At 37.6% G+C, this 27,411-nt stretch overlaps 1 protein-coding gene across 1 annotated transcript; it reads left to right on the top strand.

Moving 5' to 3' along the window:
* Positions 1-1,622: 1,622 nt before the first annotated feature.
* Positions 1,623-23,939, top strand: USP14 (ubiquitin specific peptidase 14). The gene is made up of 16 exons (XM_070747602.1): positions 1,623-1,861; positions 4,274-4,419; positions 4,706-4,738; positions 5,506-5,610; positions 8,617-8,720; positions 10,888-10,946; positions 12,816-12,946; positions 13,253-13,333; positions 16,769-16,860; positions 17,239-17,353; positions 17,794-17,859; positions 18,276-18,368; positions 18,947-19,075; positions 21,193-21,253; positions 22,768-22,875; positions 23,248-23,939. Exons 1-16 carry the CDS (start codon positions 1,846-1,848, stop codon positions 23,397-23,399), a joined length of 1,491 nt encoding a protein of 496 aa, XP_070603703.1. The 5' UTR covers positions 1,623-1,845; the 3' UTR covers positions 23,400-23,939.
* The last annotated feature ends 3,472 nt before the right edge of the window (positions 23,940-27,411 follow it).

Raw genomic sequence — 27,411 nt, 5'->3', positions numbered from 1 at the left:
GAGGTGATGAGGGCATGAGTGACTGTGAGCAGTGACTCCCGGTCCAAATAGGGCCGCAACTGGTGCACCAGACGAACCTGGGCAAACGCCCCCCTCGCCACAGCTGAAAGATGTTTCTCTAATGTGAGCTGTGGATCGAGGAGGACGCCCAAGTTGCGGACCCTCTCTGAGGGGGTTAGTGACTCCCCCCCCAGGGTGATGGATGGACAGATGGAATTGTCCTTGGGAGGCAAAACCCACAGCCACTCCGTCTTATCCGGGTTGAGTCTGAGTCTGTTGACACCCATCCAGACCCCAACAGCCTCCAAGCACCGGCACATCACTTCCACTGCTTCGCCGACTGGACAAGGGGTGGAGATGTAAAGCTAGGTATCATCTGCATACTGATGATACCTCACCCCATGCCCTTGGATGATCTCACCCAGCGGTTTCATGTAGATATTAAATAGTAGGGGGGAGAGGACCGACCCCTGAGGCACCCCACAAGGGAGTAACCTAGAGGTCGACCTCTGACCCCCCACTAACACCGACTGCGACCGGCCAGAGAGGTAGGAAGAGAACCACTGAAGGACAGTGCCTCCCACTCCCAACCCCTCCAGCCGGTGCAGAAGGATACCATGGTCGATGGTATCGAAAGCCGCTGAGAGGTCAAGAAGCACCAGGACAGAGGATAAACCCCTGTCCCGGGCCCGCCAGAGATCATCCATCAGCGCGACCAAAGCAGTTTCCGTGCTGTAGCCGGGCCTGAATCCTGACTGCTGAGGACCTAGATAATCGGCTTCTTCCAAGGACCGCTGGAGCTGGAGCGCCACCACCTTCTTAAATATTTTCACAGCCTTCTTTTTGACTCGTGCAGTATACAGGTCCTCAATGGAAGGTAGGTGGGCAGCAACTGTTTTATTATGCAGTTCACGTTCCTGTCCTACTATCTATCTATGTATCTATGTATGTATTCACCCATCCACCCACCCACCTATTTAATTTGACTTCTATGCCCCCCAATCCCGAAGGACTCAGGGCTGCTTACAACAATATAAAATTGCATATAGAGTTACTAAACTACTAAATTAATTTAGAATCCGTACCAATTTAAATTAGTAGATTAGATTAGAATCAGAACAAGTTTATATAGATTAATAAGGTTGCAGTTTGGTTTTTTTTTTAAATTTGCTGGTTCCCGAAAGCAGTTTCACCTCAATTCTCATCACACACAAACACACACATAACACTCCAACCAGATCGTGAATACCCCGATAACCACACTATCTTTACAGCGAGATAAACGCTTTAATTTCTCCGCCCATAGTTTATAGGCTCCATTCCAGGGTCGCCAACCTTGGCGGTTTTAAGACTTGTGGACTTCAACTCCCAGAATTCCACAGCCAGCTTTTCTGGCTGAGGAATTCTGGGAGTTGAAGTCCACAAGTCTTAAAACCGCCAAGGTTGGAAACCTCTGCACTGTTCTCTTGTTTTGGTAGCACTGGTACTTTAGTAGCACTGGTACAAAAAAAACCCACAACCCACCAAAAAGCCTGTCAGAGCGGGGTTGTGGGTGGGGCGAGGAAGAGGAGAAATGGGCGGGGCAGCCCAACAGCCTCAAGGCTCTGGTTTCCTTCCTCACTAGGACTTTCAGCAGCAGAGCCGAGGAAAAGGAGGAGGCGGTGCCTTTTCCGGAGCTGCGTGCGCAGCCACCCGCGCTTGCAGCGTCATCCTGAGGGGCCGGTTTGAATAAGACCCCGAGGGAGGGAGGGAGGCAGGGAGGAGGGGAAGGTGCCGCGCTGCTGTAGCTCCGTCTGAGGTCTCGAGCTCGCTCATTCCCCCCTTCACTTGCTTAGCCCGCCAGCCATGCCGCTTTTCACAGGTGAGTCCGGCCAGCCCGCCTCTCGCGAACGCGGGACCTCACCCTTCGCCTTGCCGCCTCCCGAGGGCCTAGTTCGGCTTTTCCCCCAACTCAGGCCTCCGGAGCTCGAGGGTCTCCATGCGCTCTCTTGCCCTTCGCTGAGGCAGGAACTGGCGGCGGCGGGGAGGGAACGAGCCCGACCGACCGGAGCTCTTCGGGCTCCAGAGCAGGGCTTCCCCGAAGGAAGCCTGGGCTAAGCGGCGTGCTTTCGGGCCGCCCTGTGAAGGAAGGGATTATTGCCTCGATGTGCAAAGTGGTGGGAAAACACCGACGGGAAGGAAAGGGCCAGGGGAAAACACGGCTGCCCGAGGCGTGGTTGGTTGTGGGTGTATATAAGGGTTCACGCTCTGCAATCTCAACCTGGCACAGGCCGGGGCTTTTCCTGAGTAAATTTGAAGAGTTGTAGGACTCGGTCATGTTACAGCCCGGGGTTTCTTTGGAGAAAACCTGCAAAACTTGAACAGAGTAATTTACTTCCCCCCACTCCCCGCTTACAATTAGTGCATTTGAAGATTAGTATATTTATATGTGTGTGTGTACATATATATACATGCATATATATACATATTTATATGTATATCTCTGTGTGTGTATAAGTTCAAATCCCAGTGAGAGGGTATGGCTAGCTGATGAGGCCAGAACAAGGCCAAAATAGATCTATCCATCTCTCTCTTAATTTTCAAATTCAGCAAAAACATGTGACATATATACACACACATTTTTGCTCATAATGAAAAGGAAGAGAGACTAGTATAGATATATTTCAAGCTTATTTTGGTCTCATCAGCTACCCGTACCCCTAGGCGAATTTGAACATGGGGAGTCTGCTGTAAGGCACTAGGTTTAACCTCTAGACCACAAGTTCGCCTCCTCTCAGCTTGTACCAGGCGAGAGTTATATGTTTTTTTGTCGAATCACTCTGGTATATCCAAAAATCTTTGTTTTTTTGTTTTTTTTTTATTTCTATGCCACCCTTCTCTCTATACCTGAGAGGAGGAGAGCCTGTGGTCTAGTGGCTAAAGCTAGTCTCCCTTTCTTTTCATTATCAGCAAAAATATTTTAGTTTCATACATATGTACGTATGTACATATATACATGCAAACAAAATAGGGAATTTGATCTCATGTAAGTTATATAGCAGTGAAAAAACTTAAGTGATTCTGTCATTCAACTGTCTCAGGGACTTGAGCTTTTGTGGTTCTTATATTTGTGCTTTTGTCTTGTAAAAGGTAAAGATGAGTTTCTATAATAACAATAGTGATGATGCTGTCATTGGGACCTAACACATTCGTTATTCCCAAACTACAGGTAGTTCTCAACTTAGAACCATTTGTTCAATGACCGTTTGAAGTTACAGCGGCATTGAAAAAAGTGTCATGGGCATTATTCACACTTAGGATGTTGCAGCTTCCCAGTGGTCATGTGATCAAAATTCAGATGCTTGACAGCTGATTCATATTTGTGAAGATTGCAGTGTTCCAGGTTCATGTGATTGCCTTTGGAGACCTTTTAACAAAAATCAGTGGTGAAGCCAAGATTTACTTAATAGACATTACTCACTTAACAACTCTAGTTGTTTAAGAATTATGGCAAGAAAGGTCATAAAATGCGGTAAACTCACTTAACAGCTGTCTTGTTTAGTAACAAATTCTGGGCTCAATTGTAGTTGTAAGTTGAGGACTACCTATACTTGTAGATTCCAATCCTCTAACTTTTGTTTTACCAAGTGGTATGTTACCAGGCATAACAAACAACATAGTCTCCCAGACAAGGAAGAATGTAAAGTGAGGGAAGGCTTGTTTAGAGAATTAATACTGTATTAATACAATATTACTGTGTATACCTTGCAATGAATTCTACTACCCATACTATAGGAAAGACAAGTAAACAGTCATATTTTAAAGCTAATTTTCAAAATATCAAATAGGTCCTGGAACAGAATAGTGCATTCACATAGAGTTTTGATTTCCCACAGAACTGTGTGGATGAGAAGCATAAAAGAAAGAAAAGGGGAATTGTATTAATGCTATGTTATTTAAATTCCTATAATGTAGGAATAGCATGCTTCCTTATAAATTGGTGTTCATAGTTTTAACAATAAGTTGTATGAATGTAAACTTGGTATTTCAGTAAAGACTCGTCTCAATATTACAAGTTGCAGAATATTCATGTCTGTTAATGCAGCCAGTCAGGAGCATAGCCAAAACTGAAGTATATTTTTTTTAGGAAAGGCATTCTTAATATAAGTTTGTATGACTTTATTGTTTGTAATTTATATGTCTAATCATTGCTGCCAAATCAGGAGATATGTATAATGTGTCTAATTTTTAGTATTAATTTGCTGGTGTTGTACCTCAAATCCTTGTTTTTCAGTTAATGTAAAATGGGGCAAAGAAAAATTCGATGGAGTGGAGCTGAATACAGATGAGCCTCCCATGGTATTCAAAGCACAGCTTTTTGCTTTGACTGGAGTTCAGCCTGACAGGCAGAAAGTGATGGTGAAAGGTGGAACTTTAAAGGTACAGTGGGATAATGTTTTATGATATATTTGCTGCTGTATGTTTTACACATTTAATGTACTGAGGCAATAATGAACATATCATCATAAATTAATATTCTGATAGAATTTATGAATTAAATATATCAAATTATTTTTGAACATTTTCTGAGGAATTTTTGGCCCTTGCTATCTGATCTAACTATCTTTGATGATTTCCTCTTTAGCTGTTGATGTATTTGTTGAATCTGTTGAGTCATCTTACATTATTGGGAAAAGTTTACATTTATTTTCTTTCTTTCAAATAGGATGATGATTGGGGTAATATTAAAATAAAAAGTGTAAGTATTACATGGTCACATTACGATTCCTAAAGACTTATACAGTATTAATATTATTTCCTGATTCCTTATTTGAATCCCAAGACAGTCATTAAGTGCTGTATCACATGATTCTTGACAAATTTATATTTTCTTTTGTGTACTGAGAGCCTATGCACCAAATTCCTTGTGTGTCCAATCACACTTGGCCAATAAAGAATTCTATTCTATTAGATATTTCTAATGGTTTAGATGTTTTCTATGCAAAACAGCTTCACGGAGCAGGGTTTACCTTTTTCTGTGGCTTCAATTGGGAATGATTCAACATATGATGTGATTGTGATTGGGCAACAGTAGAAGAAGGATTCAGATGGCAGATAGTGTCTTGCTTTTTAAATTCTAAGTATACAGTTATAAAGAGTTAAATGCTGCTTTTAATACTGTGATATATTTACATATATGCATTTAACATCTTTTTGGAGACAATCAAAATTAAAAATGAGAACCCAGATGTTATTGATGATATTTGATTTTTGCAGTAGGGGAACTACTAGAAAAACCAGGAGTAACTTTTCAGCAAGTTAGGTTCCTTAAGGAACAGAAAATATATATTAATACTTTGCACTATTTTTAAAAAGGTAATAAAGATAACAAAGATAATCATAATTTAAATTTGTATGAGCCACGGCTGCTTTTGAGCTTTATTTTAAAACTAACTTCTAATGTATCTGATTATATTTAATTTTTCAAGAGTATCTGCTGATAAACTTGTTGCACCTTTTTAATAGGGGATGACCTTATTAATGATGGGCTCTGCTGATGCACTTCCTGAGGAACCAGTAGCCCGGCCAGTCTTTGTTGAAGATATGACAGAAGAACAATTAGCCTCAGCAGTAAGCATATATTATCATTATGTTCACAGTTTTGAATCTGAGAAATGCATGATCCCAAATTTAATGAGATATATGATATATCACATTTTTTTTTTTTGCTGAATTTGAAAATTAAGGGAGACTAGGATAGATCTATTTCGGCCTTATTTTGGCCTCATCAGCTAGCCATACCCTCTGGGACTTGAACCTGCAACCTTTGCCTTGTAAGGCAGAGAATTATCCTCTAGGCTACAGTATCCAATCCCTTCAGCTCTGCACCAGGGAAGGGTTACATATTTTTGTGTTGAATCACCCTGGTGTATATATATATATATTCTCATTAAGAGAAGTAATATACATACCGTGTTTCCCCGAAAGTAAGACAGTGTCTTACTTTCTTTTTATCCCCAAAAGCCCCACTATGTCTTACTTTCGGGGTATGTCTTATATTGGGAAAAAATTGAAAGGGTCGCGTTCACGAAGGCGGCATCTCCCCAGAGTCCAGAAGGGCAGCCGCGGGACAGGAGCCTCGTGAGCCCTTTTCCAAGTTCAACCTCAGGGCTCCAGGGCAGCCTCCTCAAGGGCGATAGCCGCCCTCGTTCTCCTCCTCTTCCTCCTCCTCCATCACCGCCGCCACGCTGCGCTGCTCACTCAGAGCGAAGGGAGGAGGAGCTGAAGAGAGTGCCAATGGGAAGGAAGTGCCCCGACCTCGTCTCAGGCGACAAGGGGTGGAAAGGGGGGGGTCCTTTCAAGGGCTCCGAGAGCCTGTCCCCTGCTTCTCCCCCAGGAGGGAATGTTATTTCCCTCAAAAGCCCCGTGGAAGCGAAGGCGACAAGCGGTTTCGAAGCTCCCTCACTTATCTCGCACCCCCCCAACACCACCACCACAGTCCCTTCTCTTCCCCTCTTCGAGATGCGGGCAAAGGATGGGTGGGGACTTTCCTACCTCTGGCCGGGCGGCTTCCCTTGCAGGGCCGTTTCTGAGGAGCCCGCCGGGTTCATAATGGTGGCAACCCGTGGTCGCTAAGGCAGGGCCCTCGCCCACCTCGACTGCCGCGGAGAGGCTGCGCCGTGACCCCTCGATGCCGCCTCTTTCCTCCCTGCGGCTAACTCGGCTCCACCGGCAAGTTTCACTGGGTCTCGAGGAGGCGAAAGCGAAGGCAGGAGCAGGTCGCTCGCTGCAGCAAGCCCCGCCGTCTCCGGCCGACAGCTCCCTCTAACGAGCCGAAGCTTAGCAGTCTGGCTTCGTCCCTCCGTCAGCCAAACTGCCCGGCGGGCTGGGCCTCAGCAGGCCGCCTCCCTCACAGCTCCCCTCCCCGGTCCTGGAAGAAGGCAGCGAAAGCGCGCCCTTCTTCCCGCTTAAAAAAGGAAGGCAGCTAGATGAGAGGGAGGCGGCAATACCCCCGTGTTTCCCCCGAAAGTAAGACATATGTCTTACTTTCGGGGTACGGCTTATATTAGCCGACCCCCCTGAAACCCCCGATACGTCTTACAATCGGGGGTGTCTTACCATCGGGGAAACAGGGTAATATCGGTGACTTTGGGTCAGTCACTTTCTCTCAGTTATAAGAAGAAGCAGTGGCAAATCACTTCTCCGAAACCTTGCCTAGAAAACTACAGGAAATCTACGAGAATAAGACATGATTGGAGGGGATCTATATTTATAAACATACGTAATTTTCAAACCAGAAACTGGTGCCTTAAATTGGAAAACATTGTTTTCTTCAAACAGTACCTGTCTTTGCTTTTTTTGAGTGAATTGAATTGCTTTGAAAGGTGATGGTTGCTCTGCGTTTAAATCATTGCCATTTGGTGAATGTAAGTAAGTCCTTGTATTAGTAATTCCGATTTGTACTGTATGTCTTATCTTATGCAAAAACTAGCTTTTCAAAAGAAGTATGATTTTGCTCAGATAAAAGTTATAAGAAATAATTCTTACAGCACTTTTTTGTGGGGAAAGAGTATTCTTCTATATATATATATATATCGCTCCTACTCAGTAAGCAGATAGCAACTGCAGCTAGACATCCTTTCCCAATCTCCAATTGATGTGCCAGGTATACATTTTCTTGGATAGGAAGGCCCTATAGACATTCATATCCTGATTACTTCACAGTTTATTACTGCAGCACTCTCCAGCAATGGGGGTAGTCATGATCATGCCTCTGAATATCCATTTACCCCTGGTAACTCCCCTGCTTTGTGAGCATCTGTTGCCAGTTTCAAATGAGATTCAAGGTCCTAGATGTTATAAAGTCCTACATAGTATTGACCTGGTTACTCGTGGGATGAGTTATCTTCCATAATACCTGCCTTGTTGATTCTATCCAATGAAGTTGGCATACTCTGGGTTTCTTTGATTACAGTAAATGCTGCTAGTTAGGATTTCAAAGTTTCCCTCTCTGCTCCATTGCGGTTGGCTCTCACTCATAGCATTTACCAGGTCCAAGGGGTTTTTTTGCTCAGGTATTTGGCCTTATGAGTTCTATATGTATTTTTCATAGTTTTGCTAACTTTTTGCTCTATTTTTATTGATTTTATTGTTATGTGGTTTCATTATTTTTCTGTCTTTTTGTGAATTGCCCAGTCACTGGGAAGTGTACACATACAAATTGCCCAGTAATTTTAATACTCTGTTTTAAAATACAGTATAACAATTTAAAATTACTAAACGAAAGAATATCTAGCTAATCAAACATTAAAAATTCTGAAAGAATAAGGTACTATTTCCCTTTTTCAAAAAGGGATTAATATAGGTGGATAGTGAACAGGCAGTTTAATTCTGGAAAACATGATCTTTCAGATATTTCTGGATAATCTTCAAAGTATGTTTGAGTCAGCTGTCATACAAATTAAATAAAATTATAGTGCAAATGAGATGCAACTAAGGACAGATATCATTTTGGCCAAATGCAGCATTTTTGGACCTGGTACAAAATACCTTCTTCAGTTAAGAGATTTCATGCTCAGAAATATTTCTAAAAATACAATATTTAATATAAAATAAACATTAATATTTCTGTGACAGATGGAATTACCGTGTGGCTTAACAAATCTTGGGAATACTTGTTATATGAATGCTACGGTTCAGTGTATTCGCTCTGTGCCAGAATTGAAAGAAGCTCTTAAGAGGTAGGTATTATAACTACAAATAAAATACTGTTAATTTTATTCATTTAAAAAAATGAAATAGTATGAATTGTAGCTAGTATTATTTTTAATAGGAAAGGGAAGCTAGAAGAAGTTTAAGTATTTTTAATTTTAGATTTCAAGTGGAAAAAACCCTGAAATATATAATTCAATTGTTGTGGTAGAACTATAATAGGAATGCAGTATGTGTTGAACTCTATTCAGCAAGTGGAATTGAGAGTTCTGCATTTAGGAAAATGCTTCCAGTACCTATACTATTTATTTCATTAAGTTTTAACATCTTACTTTGATTGAGTTGATCAGTTTCAAGAAGTATTGATACCAGCTCATATTTTTAAATGTACCAGCAATGTACTAGTACACTGGAAATGAAGATACTAAAGCATTGGCAAAATTAATCTGGTATATCCTTAAAATTGTTTTTTCATGCTTAATGTTTCTGTTTATTAAGTTTATATGATGTCCATCACATTCTACAAAGCGTCTCTGGGCACAACTATGGTTAACATAGTATCTTTGAAATATAGGAATATCAAGAACTGTATATGTAAAAGAGAGGTTTAGAGGTGTTTTCACTTTAAAGCATTTTAGATGGGTGAAGTGTTTGGTTAGGCAACCTTTTATGGAATAAATTACCATAGTTTGTATTCAAAAATGCTTCTAAAGAAGCAGAGTGTGTTTTTGCTCACACAATTGGTCCTCTCAGTCCCTACCTTTTCTTTCCTTATATTGTTTCCCATACATATTTAGGTTGTTTCAGAGGATTCCTTGACCTTTAGGGGCAGCTTTTGAGGAGTGACACTGTGCTGCAATGAAAAAGGTGGGAGGGAAGGCAGCCCTCTTTTTTGAATAGCTACTGACTCTTGGTTTCATGTATATTTACAAATTATCCTGAAATATTTTTATTAATTTATTTGTATCCCATCTTTTTTATTTTTACAAATAAATCAAGGTGGCGCTCATATCCAGCACACCTTTGTCTTTGTAGTTTGTCCCCAACCTCTATGAGGTGGGTTGGGCTGAGAGAGAGTGATGGACCCAAGGTCATCCAGCCAGCTTTACTGGCTAAGGAGGAACTAGGACTCACCCTCTCCTGCTTTCTAGCCTGGTGCCTTAACCACTAGATCAGACTGGCTTTAAACAGCTTTCTTTTTTAAACAGAAAGAGTTGAATTTGTCAACCAACAGTAAAAATGGTTTCAAGTTAAATTTCAAGAAACTATCAATAGAATTAAGAGTTGTATTAGAGATTCTGGAGAAGGCAGTAAATAAGATATACTATTCAAAAAATGGAGAAGGAATTTTCCCCTTCTTTCAAAAGCACACAAGGTTTATTAGGTGCAAATTAATCTCTATTCCCATATTCCTCTGTTTAGAGGAAATCTTCACTTGTGACATAATTTAGTCCAATATTTTGAGACAGTTAAGTTAGTTTTGTCCCATTTTACGACCTTTCTTGCTACAGTTGTTAAATGAATCACTACAGTTAGGTTAGTAATATGATCGTAAAGTGAATCTGGCTTCCCTATTGACTACTTGTTAGGAGGTCCTAAAGATGATCACATGATTCTGAGACACTGCAGCTGTGATAAATATGAGCCAGTTCCCAAGTGTCCAAATATTGAGCCATGGGGGTGGTGCAATGATTATAAGTGCTGTTGTAACGTTCAATGGTGTGCTAAACAAAAAGTTGTAAGTTTACCTGTATTTTTGATAATAAATGAATGATTGAACTATTAAAATAATGCTAAGTGGTTGAATAATGCATTCATTTTATGAAGGTGTGATCTATAGTTGGTGCAAAAAATTAGGCATGCCTGGGTCAATTGTATCTTTTAGTGAAATCTTAAAACAATTAAAGCTAGTATAATATCTACACGTATCAAAATTAATATATCTTCCTCTAGATTAGAATACACACTAGTTATACGCAGCTAAAGTGTGCATATGATGGTAACCATCCTAACTAAGGCTTCCAAACTGAAAAGATTACAAATCATCTTGGTTTTGTAGTCACAACTTTAACAACATAACTTTGGTTATGGTCAAAATCTCACAGAGGAATCTGAATTTCCAGATAAAAGCCATTTTAACTTTATATTGTGTTGAATCTAAGACCAAACTAACTATAACGTTTTAAATATTTCTAGGTATGCTGGTGCCTTAAGAGCTTCAGGGGAAATGGCTTCTGCTCAGTATATTACTGCAGGTTTGTATTTCAAGAGCAAAGCAGAGTTTTCTGATATTTAGCTACCTCAGATAAAATGGTCAGCATGTTGCTCAGAAGATACTCCGATTATTTTTCCTTGCACAATCTAAAGTATTTTATAGATTTTGAGTTTTAGTTACCACCTTTTGAATTGTAGCCAAATATTTATCACTGTTAAAAAAATTTCCTTTTGAAATTTGCAGCTTTTTAAAATCCAGAAATACTTGGAACACTGGAAAATCAGTGCTGCTTGTTTACTTTATTGCCCTTGACCAGGATCTTATGATTTATGCCATTTTATTTAAGAAAAAACAAATCAGGAACAGTCAACTATTGAATATGCTATTATCAGATTTTTGGACGGTATGTTCATTGGCTATTCTGTAGAATTGCTTGTTTCTCCTTATTTGGCACTGCTCTAGCTAGATCTCTTGAATGGATGCGGAATATTTGATTAGTTAGTTTGTTAGGTTAATCTTGCCCAATCTGTTCATTTGTTCAGTATTATTTATTTATTTATTCATTCATTCATTCATTCATTCATTCATTCATTCAATTTTTATGCCACCCTTCTCCTTAGACTCAGGGTGGCTTACAACATGTTAGCAATCACACTTTTTAACAGAGTGTTAACAAAAATGCAGGGAAACATTTATCTGTCAAGTTGTTGAAATCTTGCTACATTATTGTGCAACATTCAGCACAGCCTTAAAGATTCAGAAGTCAGTTGCATGTAAAGAATTTATGAATTGGATGATAGGCTGAATGTAATTGCTAATGGGAATATAATCTGTTTTATATATATATCATGTTGTGGCCTTATGCTAGATTGAATAAAAACTATCAGATATGTGCTTATAATTAACTTTTTATATTATTTTTACAGTACATATTGTTCTTAATTTACGACCAGTCACTGAGCAACTAGTTGAAGTTTCAGTAAACCTTGAAAACAAACTTATGTCCTGAATTCAAAATTCTGACATCTCTGCTCCGACCGCCCCTGGAAATCAAGTGACCATATTTTGGTTACTTGGCAATCTAGCAATACGATTGCCGTGTTCACTTGACCACTGCAAAAAAGATTGTCAAATTAGGCAAATGTCCTGCTATATAACCATCACAACTGATGACTACAATCGCAGGCTCAATGATGGTCATAAAGTGAGGACTATCTGTACATGTTTATTAATCTTAATTCCATTTTGTTCCACTGGAGTCTCACTTTAGAAGTAGATTGACATGAATCACTTTTGTAATGTACAGTTGAAGCTATACCTATTATATGCTGTCGTGGTTTAGTCTTAAATGACTTACATAATGTTAAAGATAAGCAGCAAATGTTCAAATTTGCAATAATACTAAATAAGAAGGATTTATACTTATTCTTGGAGTTCTGCTCATTGCAACATCCCTGCTAACATAAGTTCATGATTTCTGATGTTTCCTGCTGGCTTTCCATGAGGAAAGTCATTGGGAAAGCCAGCAGAAATTTGGAAGTTTCAATCACTGGAAGTCTGTTGTTAGTGGCTCTCACATGAGAACAATTAAGACTACTGCAATTAACATTGTTAAGCAACATAGTCATGTGACATACTTTTATGACTGCATTGCTTAACAACAGCAGTTTCTGTCCCAGTAGCCACACTATATTAAACTTCTCCACACAACAATATAGATTGTTTCACTTTGCATGATATAATCAATTGTATCAGTATTTTTTAAATAGACTGATAGTGCATTTATATATTTAAATAGCCTTTTGCTACAAAATATAATTATATAGAGTTTTCATTTGAGGAATATGCTGTATTTACTATACTTTCTTGCATTTCTATGAAATTCATTATTTTTTATTTTAATTTTAAGCTTTAAGAGATTTATATGATTCTATGGACAAAACTTCCTCCAGTATCCCTCCCATTATTCTTCTCCAATTTTTACATATGGCCTTTCCTCAGTTTGCAGAGAAAGGAGATCAAGGCCAATATCTTCAACAGGTAGATACTTTTTAATTTCCTTTTTGTAGGCTGCATATTTTATGTAAAAAGGTATCTCTTCTTTTACCATTTCCATAAAGGTAATTAATAGCTCTATTTTATGGTTCGTTAGCAGCTTCTAGTCCTAGCTAAAATGAAAAAAAAATTAGAATAAACAAAGTAAGAAAGAGTGTCTCATTTGTTGTGTGTATGCATCTGTGTGAAAACATGTGTTTGTCTTTTTATATGATGTGCATATGATACATGCTCAACATATATTTTCGTTATATTCCCCTAATCTAAGTTCATCTTTATCTTGTACCTTAGGATGCCAATGAATGCTGGGTACAGATAATGCGAGTATTGCAGCAAAAGTTAGAAGGTATAGAAGGTGATGCAGTAATGGAAGTAAGTTTTTACTGGAAATAACTGAGACTAAATCTGAGCTGCAGTTGAGTTTTTATAGTCAATAATGTTAGCAATATGTAACAGCAATAAAAGTATGATTTGATTGCAAGGAAGTTGTTGAAAGTGCTTAAATCAGGAGTTAATCTTTTTATCCCATGGACCTTTATGGGAATCTAGAACCTGTGGATGTCTTCTCTGAAAAAATATATTTAAATTAGTAAAAGAAAATTGCATCCAGTTTTAATACCCCTTGACTTAACAACCACAGCAACTTATTAGGGTCAATGGTTAGTGTACAGTGAATTGAAATAGATATAGATAATATCAGATTATTTAGAGTATGGAAAAACAAGATTGTAAAAAATTCCAAAGGGATCTCTTTAAATTGGGTTAATACCGTATATACTCGAGTATAAGCCGACCCGAGTATAAGCCGAGGCACCAATTTTTGCCACAAAAACTGGGAAAACGTATTGACCCGAGTATAAGCCGAGGTTAGAAAATGCAGTGGCTACTGGTAACTTATAAAAATGGAAAACAATAAAATTACATTAATTGAGACATGTTTTAGAATATTTATTTTAAAGAAAACCAGTAAACTAGCTCTGTAAATTTAAAAGAGGGTAAACAAATTAACAATATTAACAATAAATTAAAAAGTAAAAAAAGTAGCTCGATCAGCAACAAAGCTAAAACCTAAGAGTTAAAATCCTTCAAAACTGGATTCCTTCTCATCATTAATTGGATTTACATTATTGTTCTGTTTTTATATATGCTGTGAGCCACCCTGAGTCCTTGGAGAGGGATGGCATACAAATCCAATTAAATAAATAAACAAACAAACAAATAAATAAGTGTATCCAAAGAAGAGCTTCAGCATTAGCTGCTGTGAGGTTATCAGCATAGAAAACCAAATAGATAGATAGATAGATAGATAGATAGATAGATAGATAGATAGATAGATAGATAGATATTGATATAAAGATAGATAGACAGATAGAAAAATAGATAGATAGAAATAGATATAGATAGATAGATAGATAGATAGATAGATAGATAGCTAGAAAGAAAGAAAGAAAAATAGATAGATAGAAAGATAGAAAAATAGATAGATAGAAATAGATACAGATAGATAGATAGATAGACAGACAGATAGATATAGATAGAAAGATAGATAGACAGACAGACAGACAGATAGATAGAAAAATAGATAGATAGATAGATAGATAGAAAAATAGATAGATAGAAAGATAGATAGATAGAAATAGATACAGATAGATAGATAGACAGACAGACAGATAGATATAGATAGAAAGATAGATAGACAGACAGACAGATAGATAGAAAAATAGATAGATAGATAGATAGATAGATAGAAAGAAAGATAGACAGAAAAAGAATTCCTGTCTAGCTCTGCCTCATAACACATTATTAGATCCTATCCATGCAAGGACAGCAACTACCACAAAATACCATTTTTTAAACAGTTTAAATCCTTTCAAAGGAGGGGGAGGAGAATCTGACTGCAGGGGGCCTTTTTAATCCAACTAAGGATTAAGGAACAAGAGCAAGGAATAGTTACTCTAAACCTGTTGACAAATACACACAGGGAGTAAAAAAAAAAAGCCTCTGGGTTTCAGCAAGAGGTAGCTGGCTTTTTTCACGGTGGGGGGGAGAGGGGGCATGCACACACACACACACACACACACACACACACACAACCTCACCGGCTTCCTATTGCTTTTTTCCCCTCGGTTGGAGCAAATGGCTGCCTCCTTGCTTGAGCCAGGGAGAGGAACTACGGCATGCCAGAGGGGACAAAAGCTGGTGCCTCCTCGCTCTGGCTCAAGCAATGGTGCCCTTGTGTGGTGACTTTGTCAATGACCCGAGTATAAGCCGAGGCTGTGTTTTTCAGCCCATTTTTTTGGCTGAAAAACTCGGCTTATACTCGAGTATATACGGTAGTTAGCCAAATGATGAATCTGATTCAGTATAAATAAAAAAATCCATACTTGGCCAAAATAACAATACAATAATTTTACTAAATAATAAATAAATACTTTATTGTCATTGTATGTATAGACACAGTATACCCATACAACAAAATTCACATGACACCTAAAGACCAGTCCCAGCACATATAACAATCCAAAAAACCCATGCGCCACCCATCACAAATTCCTCATCCTGAACTACCCAAACATCTACCCAACAGACCAAGTAATACTGTCCAATACCTCATTGAAGGTGACCCTTTAGTTCATTGTTAAGTGCAAGTGTAGCTCTGGGATATAAATTATTCAGAAAACGTATGGTCCGAGTTTTAATTGCTCTGTATCTTCTGCCAGAAGGCAACAGTTCAAACAGTTCAAAATGGTTGTTAGAGGGGTGAGAAGAATGATATGCACCTTCCTAGAACAGCAAGATGTGAAGATATCATCCAGGGTGAATAGCTGGAGCCCAACGATATTCTGGGCAGTTTTAATAATTCTCTGTATAGATCTTTTATCTGCTACAGAGCTGCTCCCATATCATGCAAGAATGCCATAGGCCAGGACACTCTCAATGGTGCTGCCATAGTAGGGCAGTAGTAGATGCTGAGATAGAGTTATCTTCCTGAACAGTCTCAGGAAGTACAGCCTCTTTTGTGCCTTCTACACTAAAAGATTTGAATAATTGGGACTTTTTTGCTTAGAAAAAAGATGACCAAGTAAGAAGGTAAGCAAGATATATGAAAACATGCTTATCATGAAAAGAATAGGTAGGAGAAAGTTTTTCTTCTCTGTGAGTCATCCTTGTGGCAAAAAGATTAAGAAAAGGCAAAAAATGCTTATTAATAAAGCACATAATTAATCTGCAGAATTAACACGATACAGACATGATTGCTTAAAGCGAAATGGAAAAGCTCACAGAGGACAGGTCTGTCAGGCGGAATTAGTTTTGAAGATTCAGTTTTAGATCCAGGTTAGCACATGTATGCTTACCAATCCAGCTGCCTGAAAACAACAGGGGAAGAGATATATGGCCATCTCCAGTTTGTTAGAATTTAAACCTTCTAGTTGGCCATTGTGAGAAACAAAACACCAAATTAGTTGGGCTGTGGGCTGATCTAACAAGCTGATCTTTCATTATATTCTAAGGAGTTGCTGATAGGTGCTGCCCAGGTGCTCTCAACTAACTTTGCAAATCTAGACTACTAATTTGAACTAAAGCTGCTTGGAATATCCAAATGATTTTTCTAATCAGTTTTGGATTTAGAATACTTGACAAACAAGATCTTTGTTTCCCAGATTTGGTTCAAAGTAACCCATTTGTATTTTTTCCCTTTGGCCATCTTTAAGTCTCCATCTTGTTTTAAAAGTACAACAGACAGCTTTGTAAGAGTAAATCATAAGCAGTTTGTATTGTTGCTTACATATTTTTTTGCTTTTACAGACTGACTCTTCAGTTTCAGAAACGGCAGCAACGGCACCTCCTAAAAAGAAAAGCTTAATTGACCAGTTTTTCAGTATTGAGTTTGAAACTATGTATCCTAAACATTCTGGAATAACAAAGCAAGCTCATAATAATGCCATTAGTATATGTAAGATTTGTTTTATACATTATACTTACTGAAGAGATAATCCTCACTATGAGTGTATTCTGTAATTGGTAGTTAAGTGCTTCTATAAATTGTATTTAAAGTTGTTTTTAAAGAAAGGTTTATGCCAGCTTATTAAAAAAGTTAAATAGTTATCTAAAGAATTGGCTAGTGTCATTAAATAATAGGTACTGATATAAGAACTGTTGTTTTGTTGCAGCAATTTAAGCTTTCTGAAAACAAGATAACTTTTTGCAAATCATTAAGTTCAATGCTTGGTGGTAGTTCAGTCCTTTTCATATTTGCTCCTTAATATTTTGTGAAGCATGAAATGCACAGAAGCAGAAGAGGAGGAAGTCACAAAAGGAAGAGAGAATCAACTCCAGCTTAGTTGTTTTATCAATCAGGAAGTTAAATATCTTTTTACGGGTCTTAAATTGGTGAGTTACTGTGGCATCTTTATTCAAGCAGTTTTTGCAGCATTGTATTTAAGGAGGTTTAGATTTTTGGACTTTTGTGATACTTCATTTTCTAAGACATTATGCAACAGTGGACATTTATTTAACATATTTCTTTCATTATTTGAAAACATGAAGGGTTAAAATAAGAATTAAAAATTGAAATGTGGAATAGTATTCTAAGTATACTTTCCAATTTCCAGTTGCATGTTTCATATATTTTAGAGAAGTAATTAATATTCAGTCTGTTCCAAGACAAAAATATGTTTTAGAATGTGTTTCCTTGGGCACAATTTTTTTTATTGTTATTACATTTATTATTTAAAATGCTGCGGAGAATTTTAAAAAGGACATGAAATGTCATACTTGATTTTCCACATCTTCTAATTTTTGTTATTTTTTTCAATATATTTTTCTTATAGCGTCTTCAAGAAGAAATAACTAAATCATCACCAACGTTGCAAAGGAATGCCCTTTATTTAAAAACGGTGAGCATATCATTGTAATATTCCTTTATAGTAATGGAACTCTACTAATGAAATTGTCATATATAACTTCCCTATTCTAAACTTCCTTGTCATAAAGAGTTGGCTACCTAGCATCACTTCATGATTGTGGCACAAATTGATAAATATGTACATATGTGGCAAGTAATGTTTTGTAAATAGAATATATCTCCACAATATTTATATTCAGAGGATAGAATGAGAGTAGTATAACACAAACACATAAACAATACAAAGTATAAACTTACATTGTTTATACCATTTAATTTGAAAACTTGTGTCTCCCTGATATTTATTTTGTCTTTACAGTAAACATTTTTTCCATGCATTTATGGCTCCTGCTTTAAATTGCTGTAGTTTTTCATGTCCACTTATTCTAGTGAATGTTTTTCTTTTAGTCCAAGATAAGTCGCTTGCCTGCATACCTTACTATTCAAATGGTTCGGTTTTTTTACAAAGAGAAAGAATCTGTGAATGCCAAAGTTCTCAAAGTAAGTACATTTGATATTAAGCTTTGCACCTGATCTATGTGGTATAATGTTCTATTTTATACATTTAACAATCAAGGTTTGATATTCAGATGCAGTGTAATTTAAATTAAAATATGCTGATTTACTTCTTTATACTATGAATGGAAATGAAAGTAGAATCAGTCCAGATTGCATTGTATCAGCTTCATGGTGCTTTTACTAAAGCATTCTAAAGATTTACATAGAATAAAGTGCAAAGGACACTGGGATTTTCTATTTATGGCTATGAAAAAATAAACACAGAGCTCATGTTTTATAGTTTAGGAGTCTAAATAAGTGGGAGATGAAAAAATCCTGAGAGATAGTGCTCATGGTACAATTATGAACTAGATAAACTCATGACCAGATAAGAAATAGAGCCGTTTTCTATACTCCTGAGGCATTTAAAATATTAAATACTGAACCTTGTTGTACATAATTTGTTTAATATCTTAGATTATTGCCAGTTTTATTTTAAACTAAATGGAATAAAGATCTAAAAAAACTGATTTGCTTCATGATGATTTATATGATCATCAAACTCTTTTAAATTACTATAGGATGTTAAATTTCCACTTATGTTGGATGTATATGAACTATGTACGCCAGGCCTTCAAGAAAAGATGGTCCCATATCGATCAAAATTCAAGGATCTGGAAGACAAAAAAGTAAACCAGCAACCAAATAATGTAAGTAACCCATTAAGTTTGATTAATCTTTAAATTTCATTTTAATATATGCATTTTCGTTACAGGTAAAGCTTAAATCAGATCCAGTATTTTGAAACCTAAACTTATAACCAAATATTATTAAGACAGCTAATAATCATGTTTTTAATAATATTTGTAGTAAAAAGACTGGCAAGGAATGTGAAGAATTATTGTTGAGGATTTTTTTTAAAGTCCATGGTCTAATAAATTATTGCAGCTGCATTCTCATTTGTAAATTTTCTAAAGTTTATTGGATATAATTATTATTTTTAAGTTAACGTTAATTGTTAAGCAAAGAACAAGATCTTGGATGTTATTTTTTAATCTGGAAGTTTTGGAAGTCCATTTGGATTGCAGCCTTTTTTGACAGGGCAAAGCAGCCCCTTTGTATTTTGGCCTTTTGTGAAGAAATTCTATGGGAATGTTGAAAGCTATTTTGTCAGACCAAACTGTACAACCAGCATCACCCTCAGAGTTGAGGTGGGAATCCCTTCAACAGATTATAGTTGGGAGGCTGATGATCTGTTATTGACTAAAGGATCCAGTTCCTCCACTCTGCCCCTATTATATCTTGTATTGGCAGAGGACATTTTCCTATTTGGAGGAATGCCTTACAGTCCAAGCTAGTACAGTAATACCTCATGATACGAACTTAATTGGTGCATGGAGGAGGTTCGTAAGACGAAAGGTTCGTAAGACGAAACATTGTTTCCCATAGGAAACAATGTAAAGTCAATTAATCCGTGCAACCAAAAAAAACCCCGCAAAAAAACGGCTTTCGGCGACTGCTGGGAAGCCGCGCAGCTGTTTTAAAAGGTGACAGCCGGCCTGTGGGGCTTCCCAGCACCCCCTGGGTTCGGGGGGGGTGCTGGGAAGCCCCCCAGCCCGGCTGCAACCTTTTAAAACATCCGCGCCGCTTCCCAGCTGTCTCCTGAAGCCGAACGCTAAAGCCGAACTTCCGCGTTCGTCTTCGGGAGACAGCTGGGAAGCGGCGCGGCTGTTTTAAAAGGTGACAGCCGGGCTGGGGGGCTTCCCAGCAACCTCCCGAACCGAACCCGGGGTTCAGAAAATTTTTGCCTCTTCTTACGAACTTTTTTCGAGTTACGAACCGGCGTTCGGGAGGCTTCTGGGAAGCCCCGCCGCCCGGCTGTCACCTTTTAAAACAGCCGCGCGGCTTCCCAGCAGTCTCCGAACGCCGGTTCGTAACTCGAAAAAAGTTCGTAAGAAGAGGCAAAATTTTTCTGAACCCCGGGTTCGTATCACGAGTTGTTCGTAAGACGAGGGGTTCGTATCTTGAGGTACCACTGTATGTTACTAATCCTCAGCTGCAGTTCTCTGGGCTCTGAAAATGCCAATCATGTCCTTTTTTTAAAAAAAAGGTAGATGATAGGTAGAATCAACTAGGGAACAATAAAACACCACTTAACAGCAAAACTTGGATTTCAAGGGGACCTTGAGTATTGGCTATATATTTACCATCTCTCATTTTTCATAGGATGGATAATTTCTTTCAGGCATAGTGTGATTTAATGCTCCTACTGGACAGACATTCTAAAATTTTCTTATCTGAATGACATTGCTTTTATGGGGCAAAACTTAAACCTTTGTCCATGTACCTCTGTATTGTAATTTCTATAGGAACTTGAATAATGCTCCTATTTTGCTTTTTCTGCAGCATTGTCCAGAGTAAACACATATTTCACATAAAGCTCCTACTTTCTGATATATTAATGGTTGTGTTATAAACCATCAAATATTACATCCCTAATTTTTATGTTTCCATGTTTTTATTGTATCATTATTGTAAGAATAAAGTACATGAAAAATCTGTGCCACACAGAAATAAAATTTGATTTCCCTTTCTTGTGACTCCATTACTCTTGATGTTTCACATTTTCTGATGCATATATGGTCGCATTTAAAGAAATAGGAAAGCCACCACCACTACCTTAGCCTTAAACCTCCAGCTTACCATTTTACAAATAATTTCTGAATAATAACATATTAAAATTGCCTTAGAATTTTGCTTATTTTTAATGCCATATTTTATAATTACAAAATTAATTCAAACCAATATCTTCTGTTTTATTTTCAAGTCTAGTAAAGGTGATGGCTCACAAAAGGAGATTAAGTATGAACCATTTTCCTTTTCCGAGGGTAAGTAGTGTTCTGTCCCAGCGACGAGCCCCCCAAGAAATAAACCCACACAGATTGATTTTACAAGATTTAAACATTGAATACTAGCATTTTATGAGTAGTGAGTATTGGATTTAAAGTTCTGCAAAAATCAGGAAAGAAGTATTTTCGGTGCCAACTGTTAATTAGAGTTCTCACAATAGGCCAGAGTCCAAACAGAAACCAAAACAAAAATATTTTCTTTGATCACACAGATCTTATCCACGGACTCACTCTAAGTGGGCAGGAAGCCCGGAGATAATTAGTCCCACTTGCCAGTTTGTAATTCATCCTTGAAACAATAATATCCAAAGAGAGGAGTCCGAGTGGATGTCTGGAATATAACGAAAGTTGACTTCTGCAGTGAAGCGCCACATGGCTAAGCCTTAAAGAGGCTAAGGGCTTGGTTAATTGTTCTACAGATCTATTCACGCAGAGACCTCCTCTTGTTTAGCCACTCCTGCCTTCTGGCTGCTCTGCGTGTCCTAGTGACTCTTCTCATGAGACACTCATGGGCACCTTTGGAGGTGCAAAAGGCCCTGGTTGGCTGTCAGCCTCTGACACCACATCATCTCCAACCTACTCACTATCAGACTCAGGTCCAGGTACACGGGCCTAGAGGACCGTACCACAATTGTCTCTCCATCCTCAGGATCCGTGACCAGCTGCGCGGGACGTGGACAGGCCACAAGTAGAAAGACATTTAAGATCAGCAGATATTTTTACTCTGCTTTATCTTAAAAATTGAAAGCAAATACAGTATATCATTTGGGAATACCAATTGGTGAATATCTGATTGAAATCAGTATGAAGATAAATGCCATAGTAGTTTAAGTAGTACTTTGTTACAATAATAAAGGACAGTTAAATCTAAAGCACAAGCTAATGGCTATAGAACACAGAAGTTAGCAAATTAGGCATAATTTTCACGATGAGTGAATCAGAAGACCAGTAGCTGAAGAAGAAAAAATGAGTGGTCTACAACGTACAGTGAAAAGGATTGTAATAGCCACTATGCAGGGCAGACAAGCAGAAAACTAACAGTGCTTTCAGGAACACAAAATAGTGGACAGTCAGAAGATGCTATGAAAACTGCTTAATTTCACAACACATGGACAGATCTGATCAATTTTAACTGAGAGGCAATGAGCATCTTTGATCAAGCTAAATAAAAACAAAACACAACAAAAACCCGCTAGGGAATTCCTGGAAACTTGAGACTCATACAAAGCAGTTATAAGTAAACACTCAGAAGTAAACCACATTTAGATATCGTTTTAAAAAGACCATATAAAGCCAAGAAGCAAACAAAAAGACTACAATACATCCTCTCCAATGCTCAGGATAAGCAGGGACAATTTTCCTAATTGTATTTTGTGGAATTAATCTGCTTCCTATGTTCTGATTTTGAAAGTGGGACCTTCAAAATAAATGGCTAACAATATGTAAAGTGTTTATTATTATATCACATTGTACCATCTTCTTTGCCTTCTCAGATATTGGTTCCAATAATTGTGGTTATTACGAGCTACAGGCAGTGCTAACTCATCAAGGAAGATCTAGTTCTTCTGGACACTATGTATCTTGGGTTAAAAGAAAACAAGGTACTGTATCAATTTTAGAGAATAGCCAATTTTAGACAATAGCCAAGTGATAGGATAAGTTACTTGGCTGCCTTCTTTTTTAAAAGATAAATTGGGAAATGAATTATGTACTGTTGTTTTATCTTGCCTTTTTTATATATAAATCAAGGTGGCAACATATCTAAGACTGTTAGATTTCTCCACAACCTTGAGTAGATTAGGTTGCGAGAGAATGACATGCCCAAGACAACCTTTCATGCCTAAGCCACTTTGCGGCTTTCATGCCCACGAGAACTCAGTCTCTTGCTTTCTAGGCCCAGCACCTTCATTACTATACCATGCTGGCTCTCACATTAATGTCATTTAAAGTGTTATTGTTTCTCTCTCCCACAGATGAATGGATTAAATTTGATGATGACAAAGTCAGCATTGTTACGCCAGAAGATATTTTGAGGTTATCGGGTGGTGGAGACTGGCATATAGCTTATGTTCTACTTTATGGGCCACGCAGAATTGAAGTAATGGAAGAAGAAGCAGAACAGTAGACTTCCTATATACATCTGTAAGGTGTGAAATAAATGTCTTAAGTCCAGACTCACAGAAACAGCAAAATTGGATCACTAAAATACTGTCATTTTGTGCAAAAAGTCAGCAAAACATGTTTAAAACTAAGACCAATAGCAAGCAGCCACTTACTAAGGGTAGGTTGATACATTTGAAAATAATTTTAATACCGTATTGCAAAAGTTGATATTTAAAACAATGTTAACAATTAATGAAATTAAGTGAGCCTCCTGCTCGTCTAATTTTTTAGGAAGATATTTATTGCACACCTATTCATATCTTTGTTAACTCCTGCATGGTTTCTACCAGTTCAGTAGCTGTCCATCCTTTTTATTGTGTCAGAAAGATAAAACTCAGTTGTTGCCTCAACATGTAACTCAGTGCTGCTGCTCATAGCCTGTGGAAATATGGCTACAATCACGTATTTGTCCAGCCTGATGTGCCAACTCAGTCTGCTCTGTTGCTGGCATTTTTGACTCCAAATAAAAAGTGATCAGTAATGATGGTGCTTCTTACATAAATATGGTTGGCATTTGTGTTCTGTCTAAAACTTGTGTCTGTCTCTTTCCATTCTGGTACCATACTTTCAAATGCATGGTGATCTGGCAATTGATCAAATAATTGGGAATTACAGGGATTAGCATCTGAATATTGGACCTTAAAATTTTGCCATATAAGCGGGGTACTGAAGTTGACCAATAATGGTAAGTGATCATCTAGAGCAGTGGTTCTTACTAAGACCGCGACCCTTTAATACAGTTCCTCGTGTTGTGATGACCCCCAACCATAAGTCTAGCGCCAATTTTCCCAACAGAGCTTTGAGCTGATTGGCAGGAAGGTCAGAGAGACGCCCCCACTGTAAATGCCTGATTGGTCGGATTGTAAAAATATGTTCCAAGATGCCATAATAGAAGCTTTAGTTCCTAATACTAGGAGAAATTTGACTTTTCCCAGGGTCTCAGGCGACCCCCATGACATGGTCATTTGACCCCTCCAAAGGGGTCCTGACCCTCAGGTTGAGAACCACTGATCTAGAGAAAGATACAGGAATATTAAAATGTAAAAAAAAACAACCCTACCCAATATTTTAAAAAGTGTTACACTGAAAATGTCTATTGAACATGAACGAATAGAACTTAAAATATTTCAGTTGCATTAAGAATATCTTTGCTTAATGCTCTGAACTGGAGCTAATTTATATTAAATAACCCAAGTAAGTGCAAAATTTAATAAGTTTGAAAATCTTGTTAAAAATATCCCTTTCTGTACGGCAAATTAAATACCGCTAGTTATATTTTTCTTAAATAATTTATTGGATTTGTATGCCGCCCCACTCCGTAGACTTAAAGCAGATGTAGTCTATTGAGCTGTTGTAGGTAAAAGGTTTGAAAGCATATACCCCTTAATTAAGTCCATAGTTCCAATCTTGCTCAGTTTCTATAGGAATTTTTTCACCAATCTGATTCTTTCCATTTCATTCCACTGTTTTGCTCAGCGGAAATACAGTAAAAAAAAAAAAAGCATTGCAACTGAGCTGAAACCTCTATAAATAAACCTTGTTTATAATTAATGTTCTTGCACACCTGTATTAAACACACCTTTTGGAAATTACAACTGAATACAAATAAATTAGAAAGTTGTGAAGTTTGGTATATCAGCTAAACTCTTGTCATCCAGATATAAAGAGAATCTGCAATTTCCAGCTGTATCTTTAAATAATTGCCTCTTTGTAGAACGTCTATAAGCACTTACTGAATGATGTGTATAAATTGAGCCAATGAAAGAAAATCACTGAAATTAGTCCTTACTAAAGGTGGCTACAAACAAAAAGGGCTGTGCCAGAAACTGAAGATATTGTTTTATATATTAAATCTAAAATACAACAGGAACTGTAACTGTTTCCTTACTAAGGCAAGTTTCAACTCCTCCCAGCCATATGGCCTGGGCTTCTTTTACTGGCAAATGAAGCAAGTTTATTTTTATTTATTTATTCAATTTTTATGCCGCCCTTCTCCTTAGACTCAGGGCAGCTTACAACATGTTAGCAATAGCACTTTTTAACATAGCCGGCATATTGCCCTTACAATTCGGGTCATTTTACCCACCTCAAAAGGATGGAAGGTTGAGTCAACCTTGAGCCGGTGATGAGATTTGAACAGCTGACCTACAGATCTACAGTCAGCTTCAGTGGCCTGCAGTACAGCACTCTACCTGCTGCGCCACCCTGGCAAATGTTTTAAGGGGTTCAGATTTCTATTTGAATTCTTCTATTTGAAGAAATCTATTAGCCACCCTGAATCTAAGGAGAAGGGCAGCATAGAAATCTAATTAATAAATACTCTAGAAGCCTTGGAAGAACAGATGGTGATGAAGGTGATGGCATAAGTGGTATAACAATGTAAATACCATTTTAGGCCAAAGGGCTTAGGAGAATGAGATGTTTTCATGACATTTTAACCCCTTTATATAAACCGCATTATATAATTTGATAGTAGACGGGAATCTCTTACCTTAAAAAATTAATGAATGAAACAAAATTCCAATGCCTAAACTGTCTTGGTTAAGAAGAGAGTTGATTAATAAAGTTATTCAACTTCACTCTTTTAACCTCAAAAGCCTTGAAAAGAAGAGAACAATTCATGAGACTGGAAATACAAAAGAAGTGGAGAACAAAGACAAGAATCATTATGGGAAAAGGCAGCCAAAAATGCCATGATTATCCTATCCTCCACAAAAAATACAGTGGTACTTCTACTTAAGAACTTAATTCGTTCCGTGACCAGGTTCTTAAGTAGAAAAGTTTGTAAGTAGAAGCAATATTTCCCATAGGAATCAACGTAAAAGCAAATAATGCGTGCAAACCCATTAGGAAAGAAATAAAAGCTTGGAATTTGGGTGGGAGGAGGAGGAGAAAGAAGGTAATCAAAGCCCTGAAAAAATGCATTCTTTATACTGAATGCATTGGCATTATTTACTTCAGCAACTAACCAGAGTAGTAAGCAGAAGTTATTCTATATGTTAAAAAAACCTGAAATATATACTGAATTAAGTTTATAAAAGAAGTCACAGAATCTGTGAATTAAGTAGGATGTAATTGGTCCTTCAGCATTGAGATGCTTACATTAGGGTGAAAATTTGAGTGCTTATTGTTACAGCTCATTTCACCTAAACACAAGGCCAAGCTAGAATACCTAGAAATATTTTCCTCCAACAAAATGCTTTTTAAGCAGATTTACGTGAATACTTGACATAATGATAGGTTCACCACTCCTGAATTTCAAGAAACAGTGCAATCTGCCTAATGGGAAGAATATCTCTGTCCTCAATACAGTAATCCCTCATTTTTCGTGGGGGATGTGTTCCAAGACCACCTGTGAAAAACGAATTTCCGTGAAGTAAAGATTTTTTAATGTATTTAACGAGTATTTGGACTTTAAAAACCCACCGTTTGCATTAAACAATCATTCTATAATGTTTCTCAGCTGGAACGACATGTGATATCTTACCAGTTTCTTTAATAGAATACAGTAGTACTGTAGAAGAATTTTATGAATTTTTAATGGATTTAAATTGTTCAATGGATTTAATGGATTTAAGCCCCCTTTGAAAACCCGTAAAGTAGCGAATCCGCAAAAGATGAACCGCAAAGTAGCGAGGGATTACAGTATACCACTTTTTTTCAAGCTACCGAACATTAGGATCAGAATCCCAATGTTAATCCATTTCAAATCAGCATTATGCCTGTCATTTTTTTAAAAAAGCCTGACCCAGAATGATCAAAACAGTTCTGCTATCATAATTTGAAGGCACTCCATTATAACAGACTATATGAAAATCGTAGCCTAACTGTAATGTAGTCCTTGTTGATTTTCTATATACAAAATCTGCTAGCCAACAAACAGCAATTGCCTTTGCCAGCTTTTCAGTAAAGAAATTGAATGCCTGCTTGCATGTAAGTTGAGATTGACCCCTTAAAACACCTTCATTTATATT

Source organism: Erythrolamprus reginae, chromosome 3 (assembly GCF_031021105.1).
Source record: "Erythrolamprus reginae isolate rEryReg1 chromosome 3, rEryReg1.hap1, whole genome shotgun sequence".
NCBI classification, from domain to species: domain Eukaryota; kingdom Metazoa; phylum Chordata; class Lepidosauria; order Squamata; family Dipsadidae; genus Erythrolamprus; species Erythrolamprus reginae.
Note: the sequence above shows the minus strand (reverse complement) of the source record. Positions and strands in the feature narration are given on the sequence as shown.

Coding starts and splice junctions, on each gene's coding strand:
- USP14 (XM_070747602.1), top strand. Junction 4,739..5,505: donor GTAATATTAAAATAAAAAGT/GTAAGTATTACA, acceptor CCTTTTTAATAG/GGGATGACCTTATTAATGAT. Junction 8,721..10,887: donor TTGAAAGAAGCTCTTAAGAG/GTAGGTATTATA, acceptor AAATATTTCTAG/GTATGCTGGTGCCTTAAGAG.